The sequence below is a fragment of the Somniosus microcephalus genome, chromosome 14 (genome assembly GCF_052327205.1).
Source record: "Somniosus microcephalus isolate GS21.2 chromosome 14, FLI_Smic_1.0, whole genome shotgun sequence".
Taxonomy (NCBI): domain Eukaryota; kingdom Metazoa; phylum Chordata; class Chondrichthyes; order Squaliformes; family Somniosidae; genus Somniosus; species Somniosus microcephalus.
This window is the reverse complement of record NC_141000.1, coordinates 22,786,603-22,811,508: the sequence shown is the minus strand read 5'-3', so window position 1 is coordinate 22,811,508 and position 24,906 is coordinate 22,786,603. Positions and strand designations below refer to the sequence as shown.

Sequence of the window (24,906 nt, the reverse complement as noted above, 5' to 3'; positions counted from 1 at the left end):
ATCTGTACTTAATTTGGAAGCATTAGAGTTATTTACACCACCCAGTCTAACTGTCACCATTGCAGCTACATCTCTGCAGCAGCACTTGATGTCACAAAAAAGGGACGGCTAGAGTGATTCACAAAATCAGGATACAATCCTAAAAATAACAGAAGATTGCTGAAACTGATCCCACCAGAAAAGCAAGTCTTTCTCTTTCAGATGCTGATTCATCCATGATATATTTCCAATATGTTCTGGTTTTACTTCAGATTTCCAACACTCACGTTTTTTTCTTATTTCTCAATTATAAAATGCTACGACTTTAATGCAACAGATTGAAGGTCAACATTGCCACTCTCAATACCAACACCGTTCATTACACATCACATGGTTTTTCATTCAAAGTGAATTCTGCAGCAACTATCACTATAAAAGCGCTTTGTAGCATTGCATGTTTAAATAAGTTTATTCAGCTACTCATACAATTTTTTTCCTGAATTCCTGTGTGAGAGGTGCCCTAATCACTGGAAAATAATTGTGTCTTGTGTGTATCGCAGATTTACCTTTTCTAGGACTTTTAAGAGTCGTATCGCTTGAAGACACCAGGCTGCCATTGGAGCACTCATCTCCAAGCATCTCTGTAGCTTTCACGGGTTGGCTTTCTTTCTTCACATCCTTCTTTTTTTCCTATAAGAAACAACAAAAGGAAAGTCATTTATATTTGTGTTGCATTAGCTGTTACTCAGGGTGAAACTATCTGTAACTACGATAATAAATTGAGCACTCCTTTAAACAAACACTCTTGCTCAAGCAATTCTTCTGTAATGATAAGCTTATAGTAAAGGATCCAGCTGGAAGAAATTAGACTTTTTTTGTTTCCTAGCATATAGCAATTTCAGCCTAATTTGAAAAACAATATTAGTGTTTGATATTTCCAAACACCAGGAAGTTGATGCTGGCCATCTATATCTAATGGGACAATTCTGAAAATGTTATTCAAGTCTTTTCATTTTTAGTGTCTCCTAGTTAGTTCAAAGCATAAATAATTTCTCAATTTCCAAACAGTAATTTTGCAATAGATTTCTCAATGTTCTTTAGTTCTACTTCATAACATACTCCTCCAATAAGACAAGTCAGGGCAATGACAAGACCACAATCACTTCTACAGTTTTAACACTAATATTGTAGAAGGTGCACACTAGTCTTCCCTTCTTTATCCCCCTTCACTACCCATAATAACCCCCTATAAAATTCAAATTAAGTGATCCAAAAACATTAATAAAGTGTTACCTTGGCTCACTTGTAACGTTCTTCTCCAAGTCAGAAGGTTGTATGCTCAAGCCCCACTCGAGACTTGAGCACACAATCCAGACTAATACTTCAATGCAGTTCTGAGGGAGTGCTGCACTGGCAAAGGTGGCATCTTTGGGATGAGACATTAGACTGAGGCCCAATCGCCTGTTCAGGTGAATGTAAAAAGTCCCCATGGCAATTTATTTTTTGAAGAACAGAAAATTTTTGGTGTCTTGGCTAACACTCATCCATTAACCAACACCACCAAAACAGATTAAATGGTCATACATCTTGTGGCTGTTTGTGGGACCTATACACAAATTGGCTGCAGCATTTGCCTATTAAAACAAGTGATTACACTTAATTGATTGGCTGTGATAGGTTTGTGAAGTCCTGACAACATGAAAGATGCTGTACAAGCCTTTTTTTGAAAAAAAAAGATTATATACCTGGTAGGTTCTTCCCAATTCTTTGAATGATTTTCACTCTCCACAGACCATACAAGTAGAACCTATTAGCATAGATTCTAGGGGTAGTCATGAGCGGAGTACGAAAATGGAAACCTCATCACGACATTGCAAATGAGCAGTGTCACTGCTGCACATGATTTCCTACTCCGGTGTCATATAAACTCCTCCCCACCCTCTACTCCACCCCATCCCCAAGACCTGGACCTTTGTGAGAGTTAGTATTGACCTGAACTTAAACTAACTACCAATTTAACAGGGATGAATGGATGGGATCATGGTCTTGAAGAATCAAGACTATACTATCAAGCAATTATTTTCCTGCATCATCCGCTCACCCTAGAAACATATCAAAGCCGCAGACAATATGGAGAAGGTCCCTGCATCTATGCCATTGTACTACCTGAAAGAATTGATCTGCCAATGTGTTGTGTACTGCAGTTAAATCTCGACAAGGTTCATTAAACGGGTGAGAATTCTTCACGTATATTAGGAGCTCCACAACTGGGAGATGACCAGATAGCAGCTGTGGAATGCCCAGGACCTCTTCCCTATAAGACAGTACCAGTGCAAAATACATTCAACATTCAGTTTGCCTGTCTGCTGCTTAGTCACTATTTTGCCATGGATTTTTGCACCATAGGAAATGAATATCCATCAAGACTTTCTAAATTATTCGGTCATCTATGTAGTAGGAAACAGCATCCACAGTTCTGGCTTGTATGTCGGTGGATAAAATGATGGGACCATTTCCTGACCCAAACAAAACCAGGAAAGAACTTTAATTAAACCTGTCAAGATGCAGAATCAGCTACATTAGGGCTGGCAGTTCACTAACTTAGTTAGCTGAAACTAATGCTAAAAATGGTGCAGTGATGTGCTCCAAATGGAGTCATCAGATCGAACTGCAGTAAACCAACCTGAAGGCAGGAAAAGCTCCTGCCAGGCAATGGACTAAGAATCCTATCCCCCACCCCGATTCTAGGGGAACTGCTACATAGCTGGGCCTCAAGAGGCACATCACCTACACAGTGATATACAGACAGGAGTTTCTGCATCCTGAGACAGGCACTTTGTAAAAATCCTAGGTGTTGGGGTTTATTGAAAACCATGGTAAAAGATATGTTGCCTTTATGCAGTGATGGACAACAGTTACATTAATAGAAGAGTGAAATTTAAAGTTTGTTTCAACAATGACGATTATAGATTATGAAATCCACCTTAGCTTTATATATGGAGGCCTGGATTACATAAGCAAGGAAGTTCTACAAAACCTTTATAAATTACTGGCTAGGCCCCAGCTGGAGTATTGTGTTTAATTCTGGGCTCCACACTTTTTAGGAAGGATGTCTAGACACAAAAGGCATCAAGGGGTATGGGGAGAGAGCGGGAATATGGTATTAAGATAGAGGGTCAGCCATGATCTTATTGAATGGCGGAGCAGGCTCGAAGGGCTGAATGGCCTGCTCCTGCTCCTATTTTTCTATAACTTGGCTCCTTGAATTTGAACCAGAGAAACTTCCATTGGCATTCCAATATTGATGGCACAGAAGTATGCTTCTTTGAGGTATCCGGTAACTAACTATCCTATGGGCGCGTATGGATAATCTATGTTAGTGAACATTTTCAATTTCCCTTGCATCAGGAATCAGTTTAGGCTTTTAAGGTCGAGTACAGGAATGATCTACAAAATGCCTCAAGTAGAAACCTGTTGATCTACATGAACTATTTTCACGAATACAGATGCTAGTAGTTACCTATTCTCTATTATAACTGACAACTCCACCGCTATCATTAGGTCCCACAATCACTTGGCGGAATGTCAGAAATGTGATTGCGAAATGAAGATGGCAACCTCCATGATAGTCTCAAGAGCCCAGACATCCAATGTGATGCTTTCTATAGGGCTTTGAATTCCTATGTGACGCAGATCATAGGTGGGAACAGGAATATCTGGCAAGGCACAGATGCAATGCCTGGGGCACCGCAAGCTCTATAGAAGGATTTCTAGCTAGAGAATCTTGCTACAGATATTGGCCCAGAAATTCGGGTCTCCACGGGCGAGTACGCACGGGGTACTCACCCGTAGGCCCAACGGAAGTGCCGGTTTTGTGCATGCACTGCGCATGTGCGGGAATCAGGAACTTTCATTCTCTTAAAGGAAGGGGTTCAGAGGTCGCACACGTGCGCCGGAGAGGCAGCGCGTGCGCATGGAACTTACGTTTTTTTTTTGCAGAGTTCTCCGGGAGGGTAAGTCTCCAAGAGTTACACATGTAAAAAGCAGGCGCAAGGCCTGCTTTTAACAAGGTAAGTGGTGAATTAATTAAAATTAAAACATTTTCCCCCCACAGGTTTATTATTTTTAAATACTTTAAAGAAAAGTAAGTTTATTTTTAGCCTGGTTAGAAAATGTAATTAATTTTTTCAAAAATTTAAATTGTTTAAAATAGTTATTTTATGTAATTTATAGTTATTTTAAAAATGTGATATAAAAAAAAAATTATTTGAAGTTTTAGTGATGTTTTGGGGCTTATAGTATTTATAGTTTTGACAGCTCTTCCTGTCAATTTTATGAATGGGCATTTCCCTGCTACCATTGGCTCTCCATGGCTCACGTGATCCCAGGGGACACATCGAACTAACTGTGCCCCTGGGATACGCAAGTTGGAGCAGGCCCAGGATCGGAATCCCACGCGGGCCCACAGCTCAACGGCCGGCACGCTAGGTAAGTGCAGGTCGGAGGCTTGCACCCGCGGGAAGCCCCCGACCCGAATTTCTGGGCCATTGTTTAAAAGCGAGGGACTCTAGGATACGACAGCCATGAAAAGCCTGTGATTGATCCAGGTTTGGCTACTTCTTGTTTGTTTGTTTTTGAGCGGGGGCGGGGGGGCGGCTCTTAAAAGGAATCCTGCTTTTCATTGTAATGCATGACACAGCACACATAGCATGCACATTCTGCTGACTTTGCTATCAAAAATAAAAGATTTTCCCAATTCCCAAACAAACTTTACCCCCCACCCAATAAAATTTGCTCCATGGGATCAATGCTAAACCATCTATATCAGTATGCAGAGTAGTATGCAGGGAGGCCAGGGCACAGACCAGTGCTTCATGCCGTTGTGCAGCAGGCTGCATTTGTTCCTCATTAGGGGCAAGAACTGAATTTGCAAAATGTCATGCTTCAGCCACTGTGCGGTCCTTCTGGTGAATAAAACTTACCCAATGGATCTTTTGGCATGTCACCTGAACAAGTCTGCTGTTGCTAAGTTCACAATCTCTCAGTCAGGATACTTGAGGTCTACTCTTCAGTGATTTGCTTACCTGGAGAGGACCTAAAGTAAAACCATCAAGCCTCCAACTGATGTGCTATACAAGGGTTCTGCTGTGCCTCAGTGGACCCTCTATGGTCACTGTATTTTTGGATTAAACATTGGTAATTTGCATATGTTGGCCCAGACCTTTGAGAGTGTTTGAAGGCAGAATGTAGTATTCAGTACCACTAACTTCTCACACTCCTTCACAAAAAGGATTTTCTTCAGTCCAAAAGATCTGAGCTACCAACTTTGCCACTGTGAACGTTATAGCTGGTGTATCAGGATACATTCCACCTATATTTTTTCTTCATAGTGCCAAGGGATCTTTTACAGAGCAGATGGTGCCTCAGTTAAACATCTCATCTGAAAGATGGCACCCTCCAACAGTGCAGCACTCCCTCAGTACTGCACTGAAGTGTCAGCCTGGATTATGTGCTCAAGTCTCTGGAGTGGGGCTTGAACCCAACAATTTTTTGAATCTGAAACAAGAGTGCTACCACTGAGCCACAGCTGGCACCACTTCTGTCTTTGGTCTAAGGAATTAAGTCAGGTTGATCCAGTAGCATAGCACCAAGATGCTCAGTCACAGAGGGACTGCACATAGGTTCTTTCAATACCCCATAATGAGAGCTCTCAATGTCAGTCAGATCCATCTGGGTCAAATGTTAGGAAGAGGCATGGTGTTCTCACTTATTTCTCACTAAAGGCAAACATTCAGAAGTGGTCTCTTACTGCCAGCTCTGATGAAAGGTGCTACTCAAAATATCAATACACCTTTCTATTTCTGACTTCTTGCTTTGTATTTGTGGCATTTTCTGCTTTTTTAATACAGGAAACTTTGGTTTATCCGGAGGTTAACTGTCCGGAATGCTCGATCCACCGGCAAAAATCAGGAGCCGTTTCGTTAGGGTTTTTTTTCTTTTCGTTGCTTTTTTTTCCACCAGTCAGGCTCTGCAAGGTCTCGCTGAAGCTGTTGCTAAGCTACAGAGACGCTTGCAAGGTACGGCCAACTGTTTAGAAGCTGCAACAGGGTTTGTTGCCAAATACGGAGCTCAAAAGCTCCGTATGTTTCAACATTAGCGCTGGTTTGTCCGGCAGTTTTGATGGGACGGCAACAGCTCGGTCCCGTCGGTGCCGGGTATCACAAAGTTTCCTGTACAATAATAAACTACTTCATAACATTTTAGGGCATCCAAATTCATATTTTCCACATAGCACATAATAATGGAAAACTTATTATTTGCCAATTAAATCTGGCAGGTATGACTACGGCAAATATTTTTCAGTAGAATGAAATTAAATCAATTATACAGAGCTCTATTCCATCAAGCACAGCTTGACGCAAGGGCACGTATAGGAAAATGTAGCGGAAACAACTGCTATACTCAAAAGAATTAGCCGTAAAGGTTACAGAATCTTGCACAGCTGGCAAACCTTCAACCCTCAATTAGAACTCAAAATATTTTCCAAAAAACTGAAATGTTGACCAAAATAGTTATAGCGTAGGAAGTGGCCATTCAGTCCATTGTGAATGTGCTAACTCTTTAACTGAAGCTATGCAATCCTAATTCAATTTTTCTATCCTTTGTAACCTTTTATAGGATCAGCGGAGTTACACCACAGAGGAGGATGTGCAATCTATCAATGACATGAAGAGAGGAAATCCTCTGGCGAGAAGAGGAAAAAAAATACACTGGCACTATTTAAATAAATTCCTTCAGCAGGGGGAGCACTTCAGGAACTCAAGGAAAACAGGCCATGGTAAAATGGCTGAATAATTTAAAGTAAATCTGCAATGTAGTTAAAGTAACCATTGTGTTGGAACTCCTCTTTGCTGGTAGGCAAATTAGATTTTTTTTTTTTTAAGTGATGGATTAGTGTTGCTTTACAATCAGACCTTTTGTGTCGCTCTAAGTTCATTAAGAGCATCAATTTTGGAGCTCATTTGGAAAAACTTGAAAATTTGATTTCCTGGACTTCCAATTATATTACCTAATAATCTCAGTACCAATATTGCAGGCTCAGCAAATCTCAAAAATCAACTTTCCGCATTGCTACAGGGAAGTATTATTAGCATGACATTCTCCAGAAAAGTCAATGGCCTAGAAATTGGGTTGGGGCGCCAAAGTGGCGCAAATGTTGCCTGAGCGCAGGATTTAGCGCAGCGTTTGAGGCTTCAGCGATCGTCAGATATTCAGTTTCATTGCCCCTCGAGGGACACGGGGCGAGGCTCGAGGCGCTCCGCGTCCCTCTTAGGGCGCTGAAACTGAATATCGCAGCGCAACGTGCCGCAGCGCCACACGCTGCGGCACGGCACGCTGCGGTACTGCAGGCCTTCCTCCCACTGTTAAGGGGGAGGTGCCTGCAACAGCGCGAGCCCCGATCGCGAGTGCCAGCAAACAAGCCTGGCACCAAGGAGAAGTGCCGGGCTCTCGGGAAACAGCCGGCAATGCCGCGGGGAGGGGGTTTAGGAGGCCGGGGACGGAGGTGCTGGCAGGCGGCCGCCGAAAAAGGCGGCCGCCCCGCACCTCCACCTTAACTTGCGCCGCTGCCGGCACAGTAAGGCCCCGTGAACCAGGCGCGGGTACCAAATATCGCGAACGGGGCGCTGCGTACACCAATGACGTCATCGGTGGCGGCGCAGCGCAAAAGGCTAACGCCACCATGATCGCCCCAACTCAATATCGCGGGAGGCGCAGCCAGTGGCGCTACTCACCCAATTTCTCCCCCCTATATGTTTTTTTTTTAAAAAGGAAAGATTTCAGAGAGGATTCCTGCTACAAATAGTAGTAAAATTCTCAACAGATTAAAAGCCTACAATGCAAGCTTCCCCATGGCTCGGAGAGTTAAATGCATCATCCAGTGTAATACTGAGCCATTCAGATCAGCAAGGGTTCTGATCTCAACTGGCATGGTATCTCTAAGCTAAGGTTCCCACTCCTGATCACTATCCAGTGACTTCTGCTGGAAAGTGGATCTGACGATTAGGCAAGGACAAGACTGAGCTTAGCTTGGATACTCCCAATGATCGAGTAACCTGCCAACATTCATCTCATGCAAGGTATTTGAATGTTTCTCCTGCCTATCGAACTATAGGTAAGCAATAAAGAGAAAATGTGGGGGGTGGAAAACCTTTTTTTTTTTTTTTTTTAATTCATTTATGGAATCTGGGCGTCGCTGGCAAGGCCAGCATTTATTGCCCATCCCTAGTTGCCCTTGAGAAGGTGGTGGTGAGCCGTCTTCTTGAACCGCTGCAGTGCGTGTGGTGAAGGTACTCCCACAGTGCTGTTACATAGGGAGTTCCAGGATTTTGACCCAGCGACGATGAAGGATCGGCGATATACTTCTAAGTCAGGATGGTGTGTGACTTGGAGGGGAACATGGAGATGGTGGTGGTCCCATGCGCTTGCTGCCCTTGTCTTTCTAGGTGGAAAAGGTCGCGGGTTTGGGAGGTGCTGCCGAAGAAGCTTTGGCGAGTTGCTGCAGTGCATCTTGTAGATGGTACACACTGCAGCCACGGTACGCTGGTGGTGAAGGGAGTGAATGTTTAAGGTGGTGGATGGAGTGCCAATCAAGTGGGCTGCTATGTCCTGGATGGTGTCGAGCTTCTTGAGTGTTATTGGAGCTGCACTGATCCAGGCAAGTGGAGAGTATTCCATCACACTTCTTACTTGTGTCTTGTAGATGGTGGAAAGGCTTTGGGGAGTCAGGAGGTGAGACACTCCCCGCAGAATAGTTAGCCTCTGACCTGCTCTTGTTGCCACAGTATTTATGTGGCTCGTCCAGTTAAGTTTCTGGTCTATGGTGACCCCCAGGATGTTGATGGTGGGGGATTCAGTGATGGTAATGCCAATGAATGTCAAGGGGAGGTGGTTAGAGTCTCGCTTGTTGGAAATAGTCATTGCCTGGCACTTCTGTGGCGCGAATGTTACCTGCCACTTATCAGCCCAAGCCTGAACGTCGTCCAAGTCTTGTTACAGGTCCTGGAACTATAAATACCATGAGGCGTGCACTCAAGTACAGGAAAAATGTCAACTCTTACTAGTAAAATATTTATGATTGCATATGTGGAAGTTGGTGTGTTAAAAAAAACTGCTACACTCAAGTTCATCAGCTATTGAGGCATGCAAAAGTCTGCTCACAGGAGGAATGCTTAAAATCTGTGAACTGAAAAATTCCTTAAATGATTAAAATAAGTCTCCCAATTCGCACCACAAAGTTAAAACACTTCATATTAACTAACCATCTAGTGGGAAAATATTTTTACATCTTGAAGTCATCCAATGGAGGTGGGGGAGAAGAGATAAGAGGAATAAGACCCATCGAACGTATAGCAGGTATTTTGTTTTTCCAATTCTATTTGTTGGTGATATTAACTTTGACTGAAGGGAAATGTTTTCTCTTTGTTTGAGTTCGGTTGTTTCCTCCTCTTTCCCCTTTCACCCACTATTAAGAAAATGGGAGTTTAGACCACCCTCTCCATCCCATCAGAGAGTCATTTAAAGGTCACTTGATGATGGGGGAAGTTTGAAAAAGTAGGCAGTAACTTTTCAGAGAGAAAAAAGACTTGCATTTATATAGCGCCTTTCATGACCACCAGACGTCTCAAAGCGCTTTATAGCCAATGAAGTGCTTTTGGAGTGTAGTCACTGTTATAATGTGGGAAACGCAGCAGCCAATTTGCACACAGCAAGCTCCCACAAACAGCAATGTGATAATGACCAGATAATCTGTTTTTGTTATGTTGGTTGAGGGATAAATATTGGCCAGAACACCAGGGACAACTCCCCTGCTCTTCTTCAAAATACTGCCATGGGATCTTTTACGTCCACCTGAGGGCAAACGGGGCCTCGGTTTAATGTTTCATCCAAAAGACGGCACACTCAGCACTGCACTGGAGTGTCAGCCTAGATTTATGTGCTCAAGTCTCTGGAGTGGGACTTGAACCCACAACCTTCTGACTCAGAGGCGAGGGTGTTACCAACTGAGCAAAGCTGCCAGTATCTGCATGCTTCACTACGGTTTCCTTTAATACAAGCTCTATTTTTGTATGTTTTCATAAAAAACCAAGTATACATATACTGTATCTGGAGTTTACATTTTTGAATTAAGGTGGTGCACCTTAATTTTTGAGTTGGGTACAGGGAACAAACAGACTTGGAGAATGAAAAAGTTGCATTTCCATTTCAAGAAATGTACTTAAATCTTCCAAATAGTAGCTCACTTTAAGAAAAGGGAGGTCTGCCCAATTTCCTGGCCCATTCGAGTTCTACATTGGATGTGGATAAAACCATCCGCAGGATATTTATAGAGTGAAGTTGGGGGGGGGGGGGGCGGGCGGGGTGGTGGAGAATTCTCTGCTCCGACACCAAGATGGGAGACGATATCCTCTGTGCACTGTGTGCAATAAGATTATAAACCCATTTATACACACAGCACACTGAAGGAAATCTTCCCTCTATTTATCAATATCCAGTTTACTTCTTTCCCTACATTTTTCACTAACTATACTCTCAACACTAAAGATACTGCAGGGATTCTTTTTACACATTAACTCTTACTTTTCCGTGAGGCAATTCAGGCATCGCTGCATCTTAAGTAAGGCATGATTTTACAACCAGTATCAGAGAATTGAATGGTTTGCAGTTTTACGGCTTACAGACATACTTTGAAGTCTTTGCAACAAATCATCAAAAAACTTGGAGCAAATAGTTCCACCTCCTACAGCATTTTATCTCTGAGAGAACGGGTTTTTCATTCACCACAAAGAATTCAGTATCAACAACCAAAATGGTTACTAGTTTCACATTCGATTGCAGAATTGTTCTTGTAACAGACTCTTAAGCTACACTTCAAATCTTTATTGATGTTTCTTTTCCCAGAGGTATAAAAAATGAGGAATTAGTCAACACAAATTGCATACCAATGTAAATACAAGTACTGTACCTATATATAGGCCCAGAAATTCAGGTCGGGGCTTTCCGCGGGTGCAAGCCCCCGACCTACACTTACCTAGCGCGCTGGCAGTTGACCTCTTGGCCTGCGTGGAATTCCTCTCCGAGGCCTGTCCCAGAGGCCGGCGCGCTATGCTGGCGTGTCCCAGGGGCGTAGTTAGTGCGAAGCGTCCCCTGGGATCACGTGAGCAACAGGCAGCCAATCGGAGCAGGGAATGCTCCATTCATAAGTCTTGACAAATAGACCTGTCAAAACGTATAAATGCTGAGGCTGTAAAACTGTACTTTACCTTCAAATAAATTTTTTAAAAACATCACACTTTGTAAATAAACTATAAATGACATTAAATAACTTTTAAACAAAAATTTAAATTTTTGAAAAAAATAATTTTATAAAAAAACAGGGCTAAAAATAAACTTACCTTGCTTTAAAGTATTTAAAAGTAAAAAACCTGTGGAAAAAATGTTTTAATTTTAAATAATTGACCACTTACCTTTGAAAATGAAGTCCTTACGGCTGCTTTTTACATTTCTAAAATGTACAGACTTACCTGCACGTTAAAACCTGAAAAAAAAAGGAAGTTCAACGCGCACGCGCAGACTCCCACGCGCACGCGTTCGACCTCTGAACCCCTTGGTTCAGAGGATCGGAAGTGCCGGTTTCCCGCGCATGCGTAGTGCATGCAAGATTCCGGCATGAAGTTCCATCGGGTCCATGCGTGAGTACTCCGTCCGTACTCACGTGTTGGGACCCGAATTTCTGGGCCATAGTATTCTACATCAAAATCAATCCTACTTTTCAAACCAAAATAAGACTCTCCTTCCCAATGAGTGAGCTTGGCTTTCATCTCCTATCACTGCCTCTAAATACTCAAATGAGTAATGGTTGTAACGATCAATAACATGTCATTCTATAGTGGACACTAGGTGGAGCCGTAGAGCTGTGTAGAGCTGGATATAGCTGTATGTACAAGACTACACTACCCAGCTGTATATATAGTAAGACTACATTACCCATGAGGCACTAGGCTACCCACAAGGCAACAGTCAAGATGGAAGCCTCTACAGATACTGTACTAGTCCACATGTGCTCAATAAAGTAACTAGCAAAAGCTAGCTGTGTTCATAATAAGAATGTCAAGTTATTAATGAACATAAGATGGTACCAGGGTGGTGAAGATCTGCTGAAAATTGTGAAAAGCGACATGGAGAATTTGAAGCCACCAGAGCGTTTGAATCTCACAGAAAAAATCGACTACAATTGGCAGACTTTTAAACAGCAATTCGAACTCTACATTGCAGCCATCGGATTCGGTACGAAGCCAGATCCAAGGAAGATAACGTTGCTGCTCACGGTTGCAGGCCCACAGGCGATAGAGGTATTTAATACATTTGTATTTAATCCAGCGGAGAACAGAGAAAAATTAGAAGAGGTGCTAAAAAAAATTGATGCACATTGCTCTCCCAAAAAGAATGAGACCTATGAAAGATACATCTTCCATTCTCAGACACCAACAAAATGAGACTTTTGTTAGCTTTATAACTGATCTGAAACTGAAAGCACAGACATGTAATTTCTCAGAGCTGAAATCATCCATGATTCATGACCAGATTGTGTTTGGTATTCATGATTAAAAAAGTCAGGGAACGTCTGTTGAGAGAAACCGAACTAAATTTGGAAAATGCGGTGAAAATATGCCAAGCCAGCGAGCTAGCTCGAAAGCACGCGAAGACTTTCAGTGAAATCAATAATGATGCGATTGTAATGAGTGAAAATGCTGCTGTCGGTGCTGTGTCCTACAAGGGGAAGAAACATGGGCAGAACAGAAATGAAAAGCAATCGGAGGATGAAATTTTTAATTGTAAACACTGTGGTTACAAACACCAGTTAAGACAATGCCCAGCGTTTGGAAAAATGTGCACAAAGTGTAATGGAAAGAATCACTTTGCCAAACAATGCTTTTCAAAAGTAAAAACAACGAAAGGGCAACAAGTTAATGTGATTGAGGACACTGATTTAAGTGAGACATTTTTTGTAGGAATGGTGTCATGTGACGATATCAAAAAAGATACAGAAAATGTGCAGCCCCCAGAAATGGACAATGCTGAACATAAAGTCAATGCAGTAAAAGTGGACAAATGGATGATCCCACTGCAGATAAATGGAGCATTAGTTACATTGAAACTGGACACTGGGGCAAAAGCAAACTTAATCAGTATGAGTGACATAAAAAATATGAAAGAAAAGCCCAAAATACAGAAAAAGTCAGTACTACTGAAAAGCTATAATGGACAGAAAATAGATAGCTTAGGTGTATGCAGACTTAAAGTGACAGTCAAAGACAAAGTGCATCATCTCATGTTTTCTGTTGTGGCTGAAAGACTTGATTCGATACTAGGTGACAAAGCTTGTGAAGACTTAGAACTGGTCAAGAGAGTCTACCGTATAAACTGTGCCATAAGCAGACCAGATGACTCAGGTGATGAAGCAGAGAGCCCATCAAGGATGAAAGGCCAAAGGGTATCCATGTCTTCAAAAAGCCTAGTTTCTCCAAGAAGAAAAAAAAAGACTTTAAGGTCAAAGAGAAGCCAAAGGAAGAAAAGCACAAAGAGGAAAAACACAAGGAGAAAAAGTCCAAAGATATAACCGCAGCAGATGTTGTTAAGCAGTGGAAAGAGAAAAAGAAAAAGAAGAAGCCTGCACCAGAGCAGGAAGCAGTTCCGGTGGATACTCCTTCTTCCCTCAGGCCAATCTTTGGTGTTCCATTAGCCGAGGCTGCCGAGAGGACTATGCTGTATTATGGGATCCAGCTGCCAGCAGTTTTTCAAGAGTGCATTGACTACATTGAGAGTTGTGGCATGAAGAGTGAAGGAAACACTGAAACCCTCTCCAAGCAAAGATCGCAAGGAGACCTCGATCTATACAAGAGCAGATTGATGACAATGCCGCAACTGCATTTTGTCATTCACCACCAGAACAATCTCATGAAGACACATCAGACTTACCCATGTTGAGAAGATCCACACGTGAAGTAAAAAAGCCTGATAGACTTAATCTTTGAGTACAATGTAAAGCTTTGAAAATGTGTTGACTGTTTTGAAAATGTTTATGTTTATAGAGCACTAACAAGTGTTACTGATATTATCTTTATTGTTTTCTTGAAAGTTGATTGATATTGATTTTGTTAAACCTCAAAGAAAGGGGGATGTAATGATCAATAACATGTCATTCTATAGTGGACACTAGGTGGAGCCGTAGAGCTGGATATAGCTGTATGCACAAGACTACACTACCCAGCTGTATATATATATCTTAAGGCTACATTACCCATGAGGCACTAGGCTACCCACAAGGCAACAGTCAAGATGGAAGCCTCTACAGATACTGTACCAGTCCACATGTGCTCAATAAAGTAACTAGCAAAAGCTAGCTGTGTTCATAATAAGAATGTCTAGTTATTAATGAACATAACAATGGTGTGATAGCTGCCTAATTTCAATAGACAAAGCCATTTTTGTCCCGGTATGACATCTGCAACACAAGAGACTAAAATCAGAATCAATTTGACCTTCAATGGAGCCTTAAGTGCTCAGGCCTGCTGCTGCCTTCAAGCTCCCCGAGGCTAACAGAAACAGCAGTGATAACATGAACAGTTAGCTTATTAAACACTGACTGTCTGGAACATTTTACTCGTGATTTGCTTTAATCCTCTGCTTACATAGGAAAGATAGTTGGCTCAGCTAGCAGACAGCATTATTTTTTTCTCTCTCACTCTATGAGTTGGAGGTGGAGAAATGAGAAAGCAATTCAAGCTTGCTCAGCTATCTGACAAAACACATTTGCATTCGTCCAATATATTGTTATATGGAGATCTATTGCCTTGTTGGCTTGCATTAGAATATGAATTAACTGACTACAAGTAAAGTTTCATACATAGCTCAGCTAAAGGAAGAAAAAAAAAGGATATGAGGAGCAGTTTCTTTGTAAAGCACTCTTCCCCCTCTCATTTCTCAACATATTGGCTAACTTTTAGTGAAAATCTTCATTTTGCAAGGAGTTTTCAGGCTCATGGTGATACTATTTTGGGTCACAACTCCTTTCAGGACAAGATACTACTGCAACCCCAGCACAGGCCCATTGCTTTTGATCAACTAACATTCAGATCAGCCCCATCAAATATTCTTCCCTCCTCCTGCCCCAAGTCAATACTACTATTGGGTGCAGTGAAGGACAAGTAATCGTAGAAATGGGATAAACATTAGGCTCCAAAGTTTCATTATGTGGCCATGAGAATATACAGGATCTCCAGAATACTCCCTCCTCGCTACATCCCCTCCCCCCTTAGCTAAACCACAGGATTTCTTGAGGGACACTGAAGAAACTTTGTGGGTGTTTTCCTTGCATGCTGGTATGCAGTAGCTTTGACAGCAGCTCAGAGACAGAGACCACAGACCAATGACATCCCAATTAATTCCACAACAACACACAAAGGAGATATTTTAATTTTCCCTTTCTGCTTACATTTCCCATTACCTTTTACCCTATTTCCCGATTTCATTTACATTTTATTTTTAGATTGCTATTTTTAAAAATATTTTAGTGCGCTTCACATTAAACTTGCTTTTCCCCCATTTATCCAGATCCTGTCCTGTTCAGCCTCTCTGCTCTGCCAAGCCCAAATATCCCCTCAAAAAAGTGAACAAAATGAGAGGGAAATTATGTGACACAAAAGATAAATCACAGGACATTATATAATAGGAGTTTTATCAACAAAGCATGATGGAGAAAGTGTTACAGGAAGTGCAGCACTTACAGGAAATTCAGACTATACACAAGACTTTTTAAATACATAGTTACATACACAGATCTTCCAGAATTGCATACAGTGAGTTGGACATGGTGTCTTTCTTACTCATCTGTCATCTCTGGGCTGTTGTTTCTCTCTTGTGCATATGTCCGTCTCCTCTTGCCTCTGCCTATCTTTCCATCTCTCGCTCTGCCCCTCTGCCTCGATATTTATTTTTTCTTCAAGACAGAGTAGCACATACCCTTAAGGGAGCCCGCCAAGAAAATCAGACTACCTCTTACAGGTGTTGACTCCTCCCAATTTTCATCAATGTACTGCGGACAAGTAATCCAATACAGCCAGGTATAGGCCTTCATGTTTCAAAGCAATACAGAGGGAGGAGAGAGAGAGAGAGAGAGAGAGAGAAAGACAGACACACAAAGATTGGAGAAGGAGAGGTAAGTGGAGACACAGTTAAATGGACAGACACAAATTATATTCTTGTCCATGAGCAATGCCAGAGGAAATTAAACAATTTTCAATCAGACTAGCTGTTATCCTAACCTACTCAGTCAAATCTGCACCTGCAGGAATAATTTAACCCTCGAAGGTAGGATGGCTATACATTCTAACCACCTCAAATCTTTCCCATTGTACATTCAGCATTAGTTCAACAATATTATCTGTAAATTGCCCAACATTACAGCTGTTGGGGGGGGGGGGGGGGGGCAAGAAAGAGAACACATCATGAACAAAAACAGCAAACTTATGTCTGGCTACCTTCTGATTTCTAGCTGTCTGTGCGAGTACGATGAACGGTCAACGTTCTTTCCATTCCTCTGCTCTAATTTAGACTTAAGTATATTAGCAGAGCCGTTAAACCTGAACACCACTGGTAATAGAATTGAGAAAAGGCATTTAAGTTTTCTTTTAAAGAAACGTCACAGCACGAGTTGTGAAATTCATATTAAAGGAACACCAGAGAGAACCATAGCTAAACACTGAAGCAAAACAAATTACAAGCACTTAAGCCTCTTTCCTGGTTTTCAAATCACCTGGCTCCCACCCACAATCAGATGTTTAAGATTGCTGCCTTTGCAGAAGTCTCCACTTTCCTCACATCTTTCTGCCACTTACTGCTCCCTCATTCCAGCTACCTTTTTCCCTTACATGAAAAAAAAAATGCAACTAGGGTTCTGAAATTACACAGTGGGGGTCTCATTTATGAGAGTATGCCCACCTCAAAAACATCATTTCTTTCATCCTCTGAAGCAGTTCCAAGGTGAGTTGATGGTTCCCGACACCCGTTCTCCCAAGACATTCATCTGAAATTGCTTACTCCGTTATGTTAGTGGAGATGCCAACCCATTTATTTCAAACAGGTTATTGCCTCAACTGAAGTTGCAGAGAGAAATTTCAGATGAGAGTATTAAGCATCAGTTTGTCAGCATCACAGTGCAATTTTAGGGCCGAAAATGTTACTTTACTTTCAGCAAATATATTTCAGATATGACCTATTCATTTCAATGCAAGTAGAAATCGATCCATCTTCCCTTCATTCATCCCAAACACATCTGCTCCCAACTTCAATCCAATACTCATCTCCAGAACTGTATCACTCAATGCTGACCCTGTGGACTCTGCCAGTGGATCAGCTATCACCGCCCCTCTCCGCATCTCTCTCCAGAATGTCTGTTCGCTTGCGAACAAGGCTATTTCCATCCATGAGGTTATTGTGGATGATTGAATCGACATCATGGCCTTGACGGAAACCTGGCTGACGGGTGAGGACACCTTCCCCTTTAATGATGCTTCCCTGCCTGGCTACACCTTCCACTACCTGCCCCACCCAGAACGCCGCAGTGGCGGTGTGGCTCTTATCAGCAAATCACACCTTGGTCTGTCTCCTTACTCCTCTGGCACCTTCTCCTCCTTTGAACATCTCACCTTGTTCCACCCCTTCCACCCCCTTTAAAATCCTCATTCTCTACCGCCCACCCAAGTCCCATGCCAAGTTTCTCAACGAGATATCTTCACTGATTTCCTCCCTCAGCCTCTGCACTGAGCAACTTCTCCCTCCACCTCAACTCATCATATGCTCTCTCCCGAGTTCTCTGCCCTCCTATCCTCCCTTAATCGCTCCCTCCATATAAACTCCCCAACCATATTCACCATCACCCCCTCAGCCTTGCCATTTCATGTTGCCTCTCTGCTCCCATCATGTCAATCACAGATAAGACCATCTCTGATCACTTCCTTGTATCACTCTCCACTCACATAACCCTCCCTGCCCCTTTCTTTTGTGTCCGCCCCGGAAAACACTCTCCCTCAACTCACTTACAATGGCACTTTCAAATTCCCAACTGTCTAACCTTTGGCCCTCCATTCACCACGACATTTCTGTAACTACCGATCTGCTCAATCGCACCCTCACCTCCAACTTTGATGCTCTGTCCCCACTAAAATCACTACTCTCTCTCTCACCCTGGTCGTTCCCCCGGTACAGTCCTCATCTCGGCTCCCTTAAGCCAAACGGACGTCAACTTGAATGCCGATAGCAGGCAAATGATTTAGCCATTCATCGCCACATCTGGCTGGATCACATAAAGCACTATCGATTCCTGCTCTCCTCTACCAAAACTGATCACTATTCCAGGATCATTCTGGAATGCAAAGATAATCCCCGTCTTCTTAAACCCCTCTCCCCCCTGCCGCCTCCACCCTCACCTGCAACAAGTGCGAGGAGCTAATGGACTTCATCACTAAGATCGAGACCATCCGTTCAGCTGCCAGTGCCACTTCCCACCCTTCCCCAAGCCCACCAAACCAAACTTCCCCTAAGGATCCCCCCTGCCCTCGCCCTGAAATTGTATCTTTCTTTATTTTGTCTCCTATCTTCCCCCTCATGCCCTCGCCGAGCTCAGCTTGGCCATAAGACCCAACTCCTGCTTCCTCGACCCGATTCCCACTAAACTACTGACCACCCAACTTCCTTCCTGACCCCCATGTTAGCTGGTATTGTTAATGGTTCGCTCTCCTCAGGTCCTGTTGCTCTCCCCTTCAAATCTGCCATCATCACCCCCTTCTTAAAAAACTCATCCTTGACCAGTGTCCTTGAAAACTACTGCCCCATCTCCAACCTCCCTTTCCTCTCCAAAGTTCCTGAATGTACTGTCGCCTACCAAATCAGTGCCCATCTTTCCCCCAACTCCATGTTTGAATCTCTCCAATCAGGTTTCCGCCCCAGCCACAGCACTCAAACAGTCCTTATCAAAGTCACAAATAACATCCTATGTGACTGTGACCACGGTAAACCATCCCTCTTCATCCATCTTGACCTGTCTATAGCCTTTCATACGGTTGACCACAACATCTGCCGTCGTCCATCTGGGTGGGACTGCTCTGTCCTGGTTCCATTCTTATCTAGCCAGTCGTAACCAGAGAATATTTATACATAATCGCTTCTCTTCCCATTCCTGCACCACTATCTCTGGAGTCCCCCAAGGATCTATCCTTGCCCCCACCCTACTTCGCATCTACTTACTGCCCCTCGGCGACATCATCCGAAAACGCAATGTTAGGTTCCACATGTATGCTGGCAACATCAACCTCCAGCTCACCACCACCTCTCTTGACCCCTCCACTGTCTCTTATTTGTCACACTGCTTGTCCGACATCCAGTACTAGATGAGAAGAAATTTCCTCCAACTAAATATTAGGAAGACCAAAGCCATTGTCTTTGTGACCCACCACAAACTCCGTTCCCTCGCCACCAACTCTATACCTCTCCCTGGCAACTGTCCGAGACTTAACCAGACCGTTCGCAACCTTGGTATCGTATCTGACCCCGAGATGAGCTTCCTACCACATATCCACTCCATCACCAAGACCGCCTACTTCCACCTCCGTAACATCATCCATCTCTGCCCTGCCTCAGCTCAGCTGCCGCTGAAATCCTCATCTACCGTGGAAACCCTCCTCCATGCCTTTGTTACCTCTAGACGTGACTATTCCAGTGCTCTCCTGGCCGGCTTCCCAACTACCACCCTCCGTAAACCTGAGCTCATCCAAAACTCTGCTGCCCAGAAAATAACTCGTACCAACTTCCACTCACCCATTGCCCCTGTGTCACTGACCTACATTGGCTCCCAGTTCAACACCACCTCAATTTTAAAATTCTCATCCTCGTTTTCAAATCCCTCCATGACCTCGCCCCTCCCTGTATCTAACCTCCTCCAGTCCTACAAACCTCCAAGATCTCTGTGCTCCTCCAATTCTGGCCTCTTGCGCATGCCTGATTTTAAGCGCTCCATCATTGGTGGCCATGCCTTCAGCTGCCTAGGCTCCAAGCTCTGGAATTCCCTCCCTAATCCTCTCTACCTCTCTCCTCCAAACCTACCTTTTGGTCATCTGCCCTTCGCACGAGAGCTGGATCGGTTTTTTGTTGAGGTGGACGTCACCTCTTACAAAAAGTCGGTACTTCAGGGATTCAGGGTCAGAGTGATCTCCTGGACTAGTTTTGATCGCCTAGATGGGTTGAAGAGGAATTTCCCAGATTTTTTCCCCCCCAAATTGGCCTGTGTTTTTTAATCTGGTTTTTCGCCTCCCACGAGATCACATGGTTTTGGGCGAGGTGGCGAGTGTATATATTATGATACACAAGGTATCACAATTGTGCGGGACAGGCTGGGTGGACCAGAGGGTCTTTATCTGTCCGTCATTGTTCGTATGTTCGCAATATCTCCTTGTGTGGCTCGGTGTCAAATTTTGTTTGATTACGCTCCTGTGAAGTGCCTTGGGATGTTTTACTACGTTAAAAGCGCTATATAAATGAAAGCTGTTGTACCCTGCAGCAGGTAAGGAAAGCATGGTTCCTGCTGAGCTAAATGTAAGTTAAGAGGGCTAAGTGCCGAAAGGGGGGGGGGGGGGGGGGGGGGGAATAAAGTGCTGGATGGGGCAGACACCAGGGGCAGGATTTTCATTGGGCCGTGGAGGCGGGATTGGAGGCGTGTGGGGGGTTAAAATCCCGAAATCGGGGGGCATGAACCCATCCCGCCCCCAAACCAGTTTCAAAGGAGGCGGGTCCCCGACCCGCACTGGGACCCGCCTCCCCGAGGCGGGAAGGGGATTAGTACCAATTAACTGCCTGTTAACAGGTAGTTAACAGGCAGTTTTTAGTCTAATCCCTATTTTCATTGGTGAAGTATGGGATTCCCGACAGCTCCAAACCACGCCAAGTTAGCGAGGCGGGCCGTCGGGCTGAAGGTCTTGGAGGGGTCGAGATGTCCGGTGTTCAGGTGAGTGATGGGTGCATTAGTGCAGAGGTAAGTGTGTTTGGTGTGTGTAAAGTGTTTAAATAAGTTTTACTTACCTTTACAGCCTTCCTTCCTTCAGGTCTCGGGAGTCCCCCATCTCACCGGCACAGAAAGCAGAATGGCTGCAATCTGTAAAAAATTGCAGCATTCAGCTTTCTGTTCCGGGGAGATCTCTAAATCATCCCGAGAGGAAGGAATTAACCTGGAGTACAGATTGTCAGTGTTTGGCAGCTTCAAACAGCTGTGAAACGCTGATATTTCATCTGTCAAAAGGTCTTGACAGATGAAAGATCAATTTGTGATGTCACCTGTTGCCGGGTGGCCTTTAATTGGCCTGCTGAGCCCGTTGGGCAGGCTCAACAAGGTCAATCAAGTCAAAATCGCATGGGTTGGCTACAACTCGATTGAGGCGGGACTACAACCCCGAAAGTTGTAGTCCCGCCTCCTAAATAAAAATCCAGCCCCAGGAGTCAGTAGAGGAATTAATGGATTCTTTCCCAGTATAATAAAATTTCAATATGTTACAGAGCAATAAACCATTATTCATGCAGGAATTTCATGAAATGGGGTTCTCTTTGCATGAGGTGTTGGGAAATAAATTTTCTTGACATTCACCTGACCACTCTTCAATAGGAGATGCCTTTTTTCAAAGCAGGAGCCAGGTTCCTTAAAATTGTTAATTTAATATTGACAATCAGCATCAACTGAAACAAATGAGTGCCTACAGATGTCTGACCAGTCTTGAAGTCACCCCTAATTCCCTGCTGCGCCGTGGGATCATGCGTGTTCATCTCCTGAGGTTGCCCCAAAATGCTGTCAATTCTCTTCGACAGATGTAAACATGGGGCCCATGGTGGCTTGAGACTAAAGCAACACCTGGGTGGCATGCACGTCAAACCTTCAAGGGGAGATATACTGCAGAGACTGATCGTGTAGATTGTTTTGGAGAGATTGAAAGAATGTAAAATGCATCAAGGAGTGATATATGTACTGGAGATAGAGTTGTAAAACGTATAATCAGAGAGCTGACACATACATACAAACATGCATGCACACCAACCGTGAGCATGTGAATGCTCCAGTAGGTGAAGGGGGGCAAAATAGCAATGGCGACAGGAAAACAGTGCCAAGAACCACCAACTCACCTTGGACCTGGGGCTTTTGAGAATAAAGAATAAGATTTTGTTTGAGGCACACATATCCTCCATATTCAAGAGCATAGTTCTGCTTTCTATCCACAAGAGGCAGTCCCAGTGAGCCCAAAAAACTACAGACAAATCTAGCAGATGTCAGTGTTTTTTTTGGGTCACGCACATCAGAAGCTTTGGAGACCTGGAGAGTAGCCAGAAAGGAAAAGGCTCCCATAATGAATGCCTAAGGCAGGTTGTAGCTTTATATAAGTTTATGGAAGATTATGGAGCATCAAGGAAGTCAGGTGAAACCCACTTCCATCAATTTTAATAAAAGGTTTTTAATTTTGTGTCTTGTGAAGAAGCTGGAAACTATGGCAGTACTGTACATGCTAAATCTTGGGAGTTTGAGTATACATTCTAGACAAAATCCAAGATCTGTGCAAGAGGAGACAGGAAACTCTCTGAACCCATCTCTTTCAAAAGACAAGTGAGGCTTGGATGTCCATTGCCACCTAACCTATTTGATGTTTTCAACAATGCAAGTGAAAGTTTTGTGTATGTTTAGTCATTTTTGAAAGAATTGTGGTACCCCTTTTCAAAGATATTGGGGTAGATTTTCCCGAACCTGTCGGGAAGAAGGCGGGACTTCAACTTTCGGGTTTTTGACCCGGCTACATCGACGTCCGGCCAATCCGCACGACTTTCCCTTGATTGACCTTGTTAAGCCCGCCCAGCAGGTTCAGCAGGCCAATTAAGGGCCACCCGGCAACAGGTGACATCACAGACTGCAATTTCATCTGTCAAGATTTCTTGACAGATGAAATATCAGTGCTTCACAGCTGTTTGAAGCGGTGAAACACTGACAGTTTGAGTTCTAACATGAGTCCTTCTGCACAGACTCAGATAGAACTCTCAGCAGCACTCAAAGCTGAAGGCTGTCACTTTTGACAGATCGCAGCCGTTCAGCTTTAAGTTCTGGCTGAGTGATGGGCTCCCGACGGCTACAGGAAGAAAGGCTGTTAAGGTAAGTAAAAGTTCTTTACACACTTTAGACACACCAAACACACTTACCTTTGCACTCATGCACCCATCACTCACCTGAGCACCGACATCGCGACCCCTCCAACTCCTTCAACCCGACGGCCCGCCTGCTCAACCTGGCGTGGTTTGGAGCCGTCGGGAATCCCACACGAAACCCCTCAAAATAGGGATTAGGCTAAAAACTGCCTGTTAACTACCTGTTAACAGGCAGTTAATTGGCACTAATCCCTTCCCGCCTGGTTTCAGCGGGTTCCAGTGCGGGGCAGGTACCCGCCGCCCCTGAAAGTTGCGTGGGGCGGGGTTTTGGGCAGGATGGTGTCGGGACCCCCAAATTCGGAATTCCCCCCCACACGCCTGAAACCCCACCCAACGGCTCGGGGGAAATCGGGGCCATTGTGTTGTTGGCAGACTGACCTACAAATCCAGTGCACTCTACTCTCCATCTTCAAATTAGGCTAGACAGTAGGATATGGTGGTGGAGAGTATTCACGTGCAGTATTATGGCTTTGCACAGCTCAAGAGGGGATCTCAAAAAAGGTATTATGCTTGTACTTTCCAATCATCTGTTTCAATTTTTTGGTACTTAGTATGTTCAGCCTAGATACAGTCCTTCAGAATCATGCGAAGAGGCCGTAAAGGGCATTTTGGCTTGGTCTTGCTTTCCTGATGGCAAAGTTCCAATGTGGTATACAAGACTTGTTTAAAGCTCCTTCATGCTTCATAACTCCTAGGCATGCAATGGAAGGATTTACTCCGGATCATGCATGAAATCCAGAAGCACTTATTATTTACATTACATCATTCTGCTATGGTACATGCTTAGAAGTAAGTCTACTGTGTTATACTCATTGTGTATTAACTTCCGATGGAGTCAATTATAACAACTGCTTTCATATGTAAAATATCTAACTTTTCTGGATTACATTATTTTTGGGTTCAAAGGCAGAATTACAGTAGACTCCAATATGCTGGAAAAAAATACACAAAAAAAAAGCATGAAAAAAAATCTAAGTTTCCTGTCCCCATATTATCCCAGGAAATAAATCACCCATCTTCAGAACTCGCATCGTCCTTCAAAAGTTTCTAAATCTGCCATCCCAAAAAACATAATTTTGCATATGTTTGTTTGTCCTGCAATATAAGCGAAGTATTGAGTATACCTGTAGCTGCTCGTTTACAAGTCACAGACAAGGCTGCTGGGTTTTGTTTCCGCGCCCCCCCCCCCCCCCACTCATAAAATTGTATATCCTGAGATCCATTGTACTAAGATCAGAATTTAGCCTTTTAAGTCATGTTAAAGCAGTGGCCCTAGTCATAGGCCTGTGTTTGACATCAACTGTAAATATTTGAGCAAAATGGCAATAGTCACTGGAGAATAGTGCCAAGAACCAGCAACTCAACTTGGAACTGCCTCTGCTGAGGATAAAGAATGCGATTTTGTTTGAGCATACATACCCTCAGTATTTAACAGCATAGTTTTGGTTTCTGTCTAAAAGGAGGAGCCCAAAAAGCTCCAGACGAATCTAGCAGGTGCAAGTATTTTTTTGTTACTTTGAGCCTCTAAACTCCCTTTAAAGACCATCGGTTAGCTTTTCTGGCGATGTCTCAGCTGGAGGAGAC

The 24,906-nt window shown here is 43.6% G+C and overlaps 1 protein-coding gene across 4 annotated transcripts in view; it reads right to left on the bottom strand.

The window, feature by feature from the left end:
- Nucleotides 1–24,906, bottom strand: part of sh3kbp1 (SH3-domain kinase binding protein 1) — a 295,127-nt gene that overhangs the window by 207,587 nt on the left and 62,634 nt on the right. For all 4 annotated transcript variants that reach the window (XM_086006346.1, XM_086006349.1, XM_086006347.1 and 1 more), the window contains exon 3: nt 546–669. In XM_086006346.1, coding sequence (XP_085862472.1) covers nt 546–669 — 124 coding nt within the window. The remainder of the gene's footprint in view (nt 1–545; nt 670–24,906) is intronic.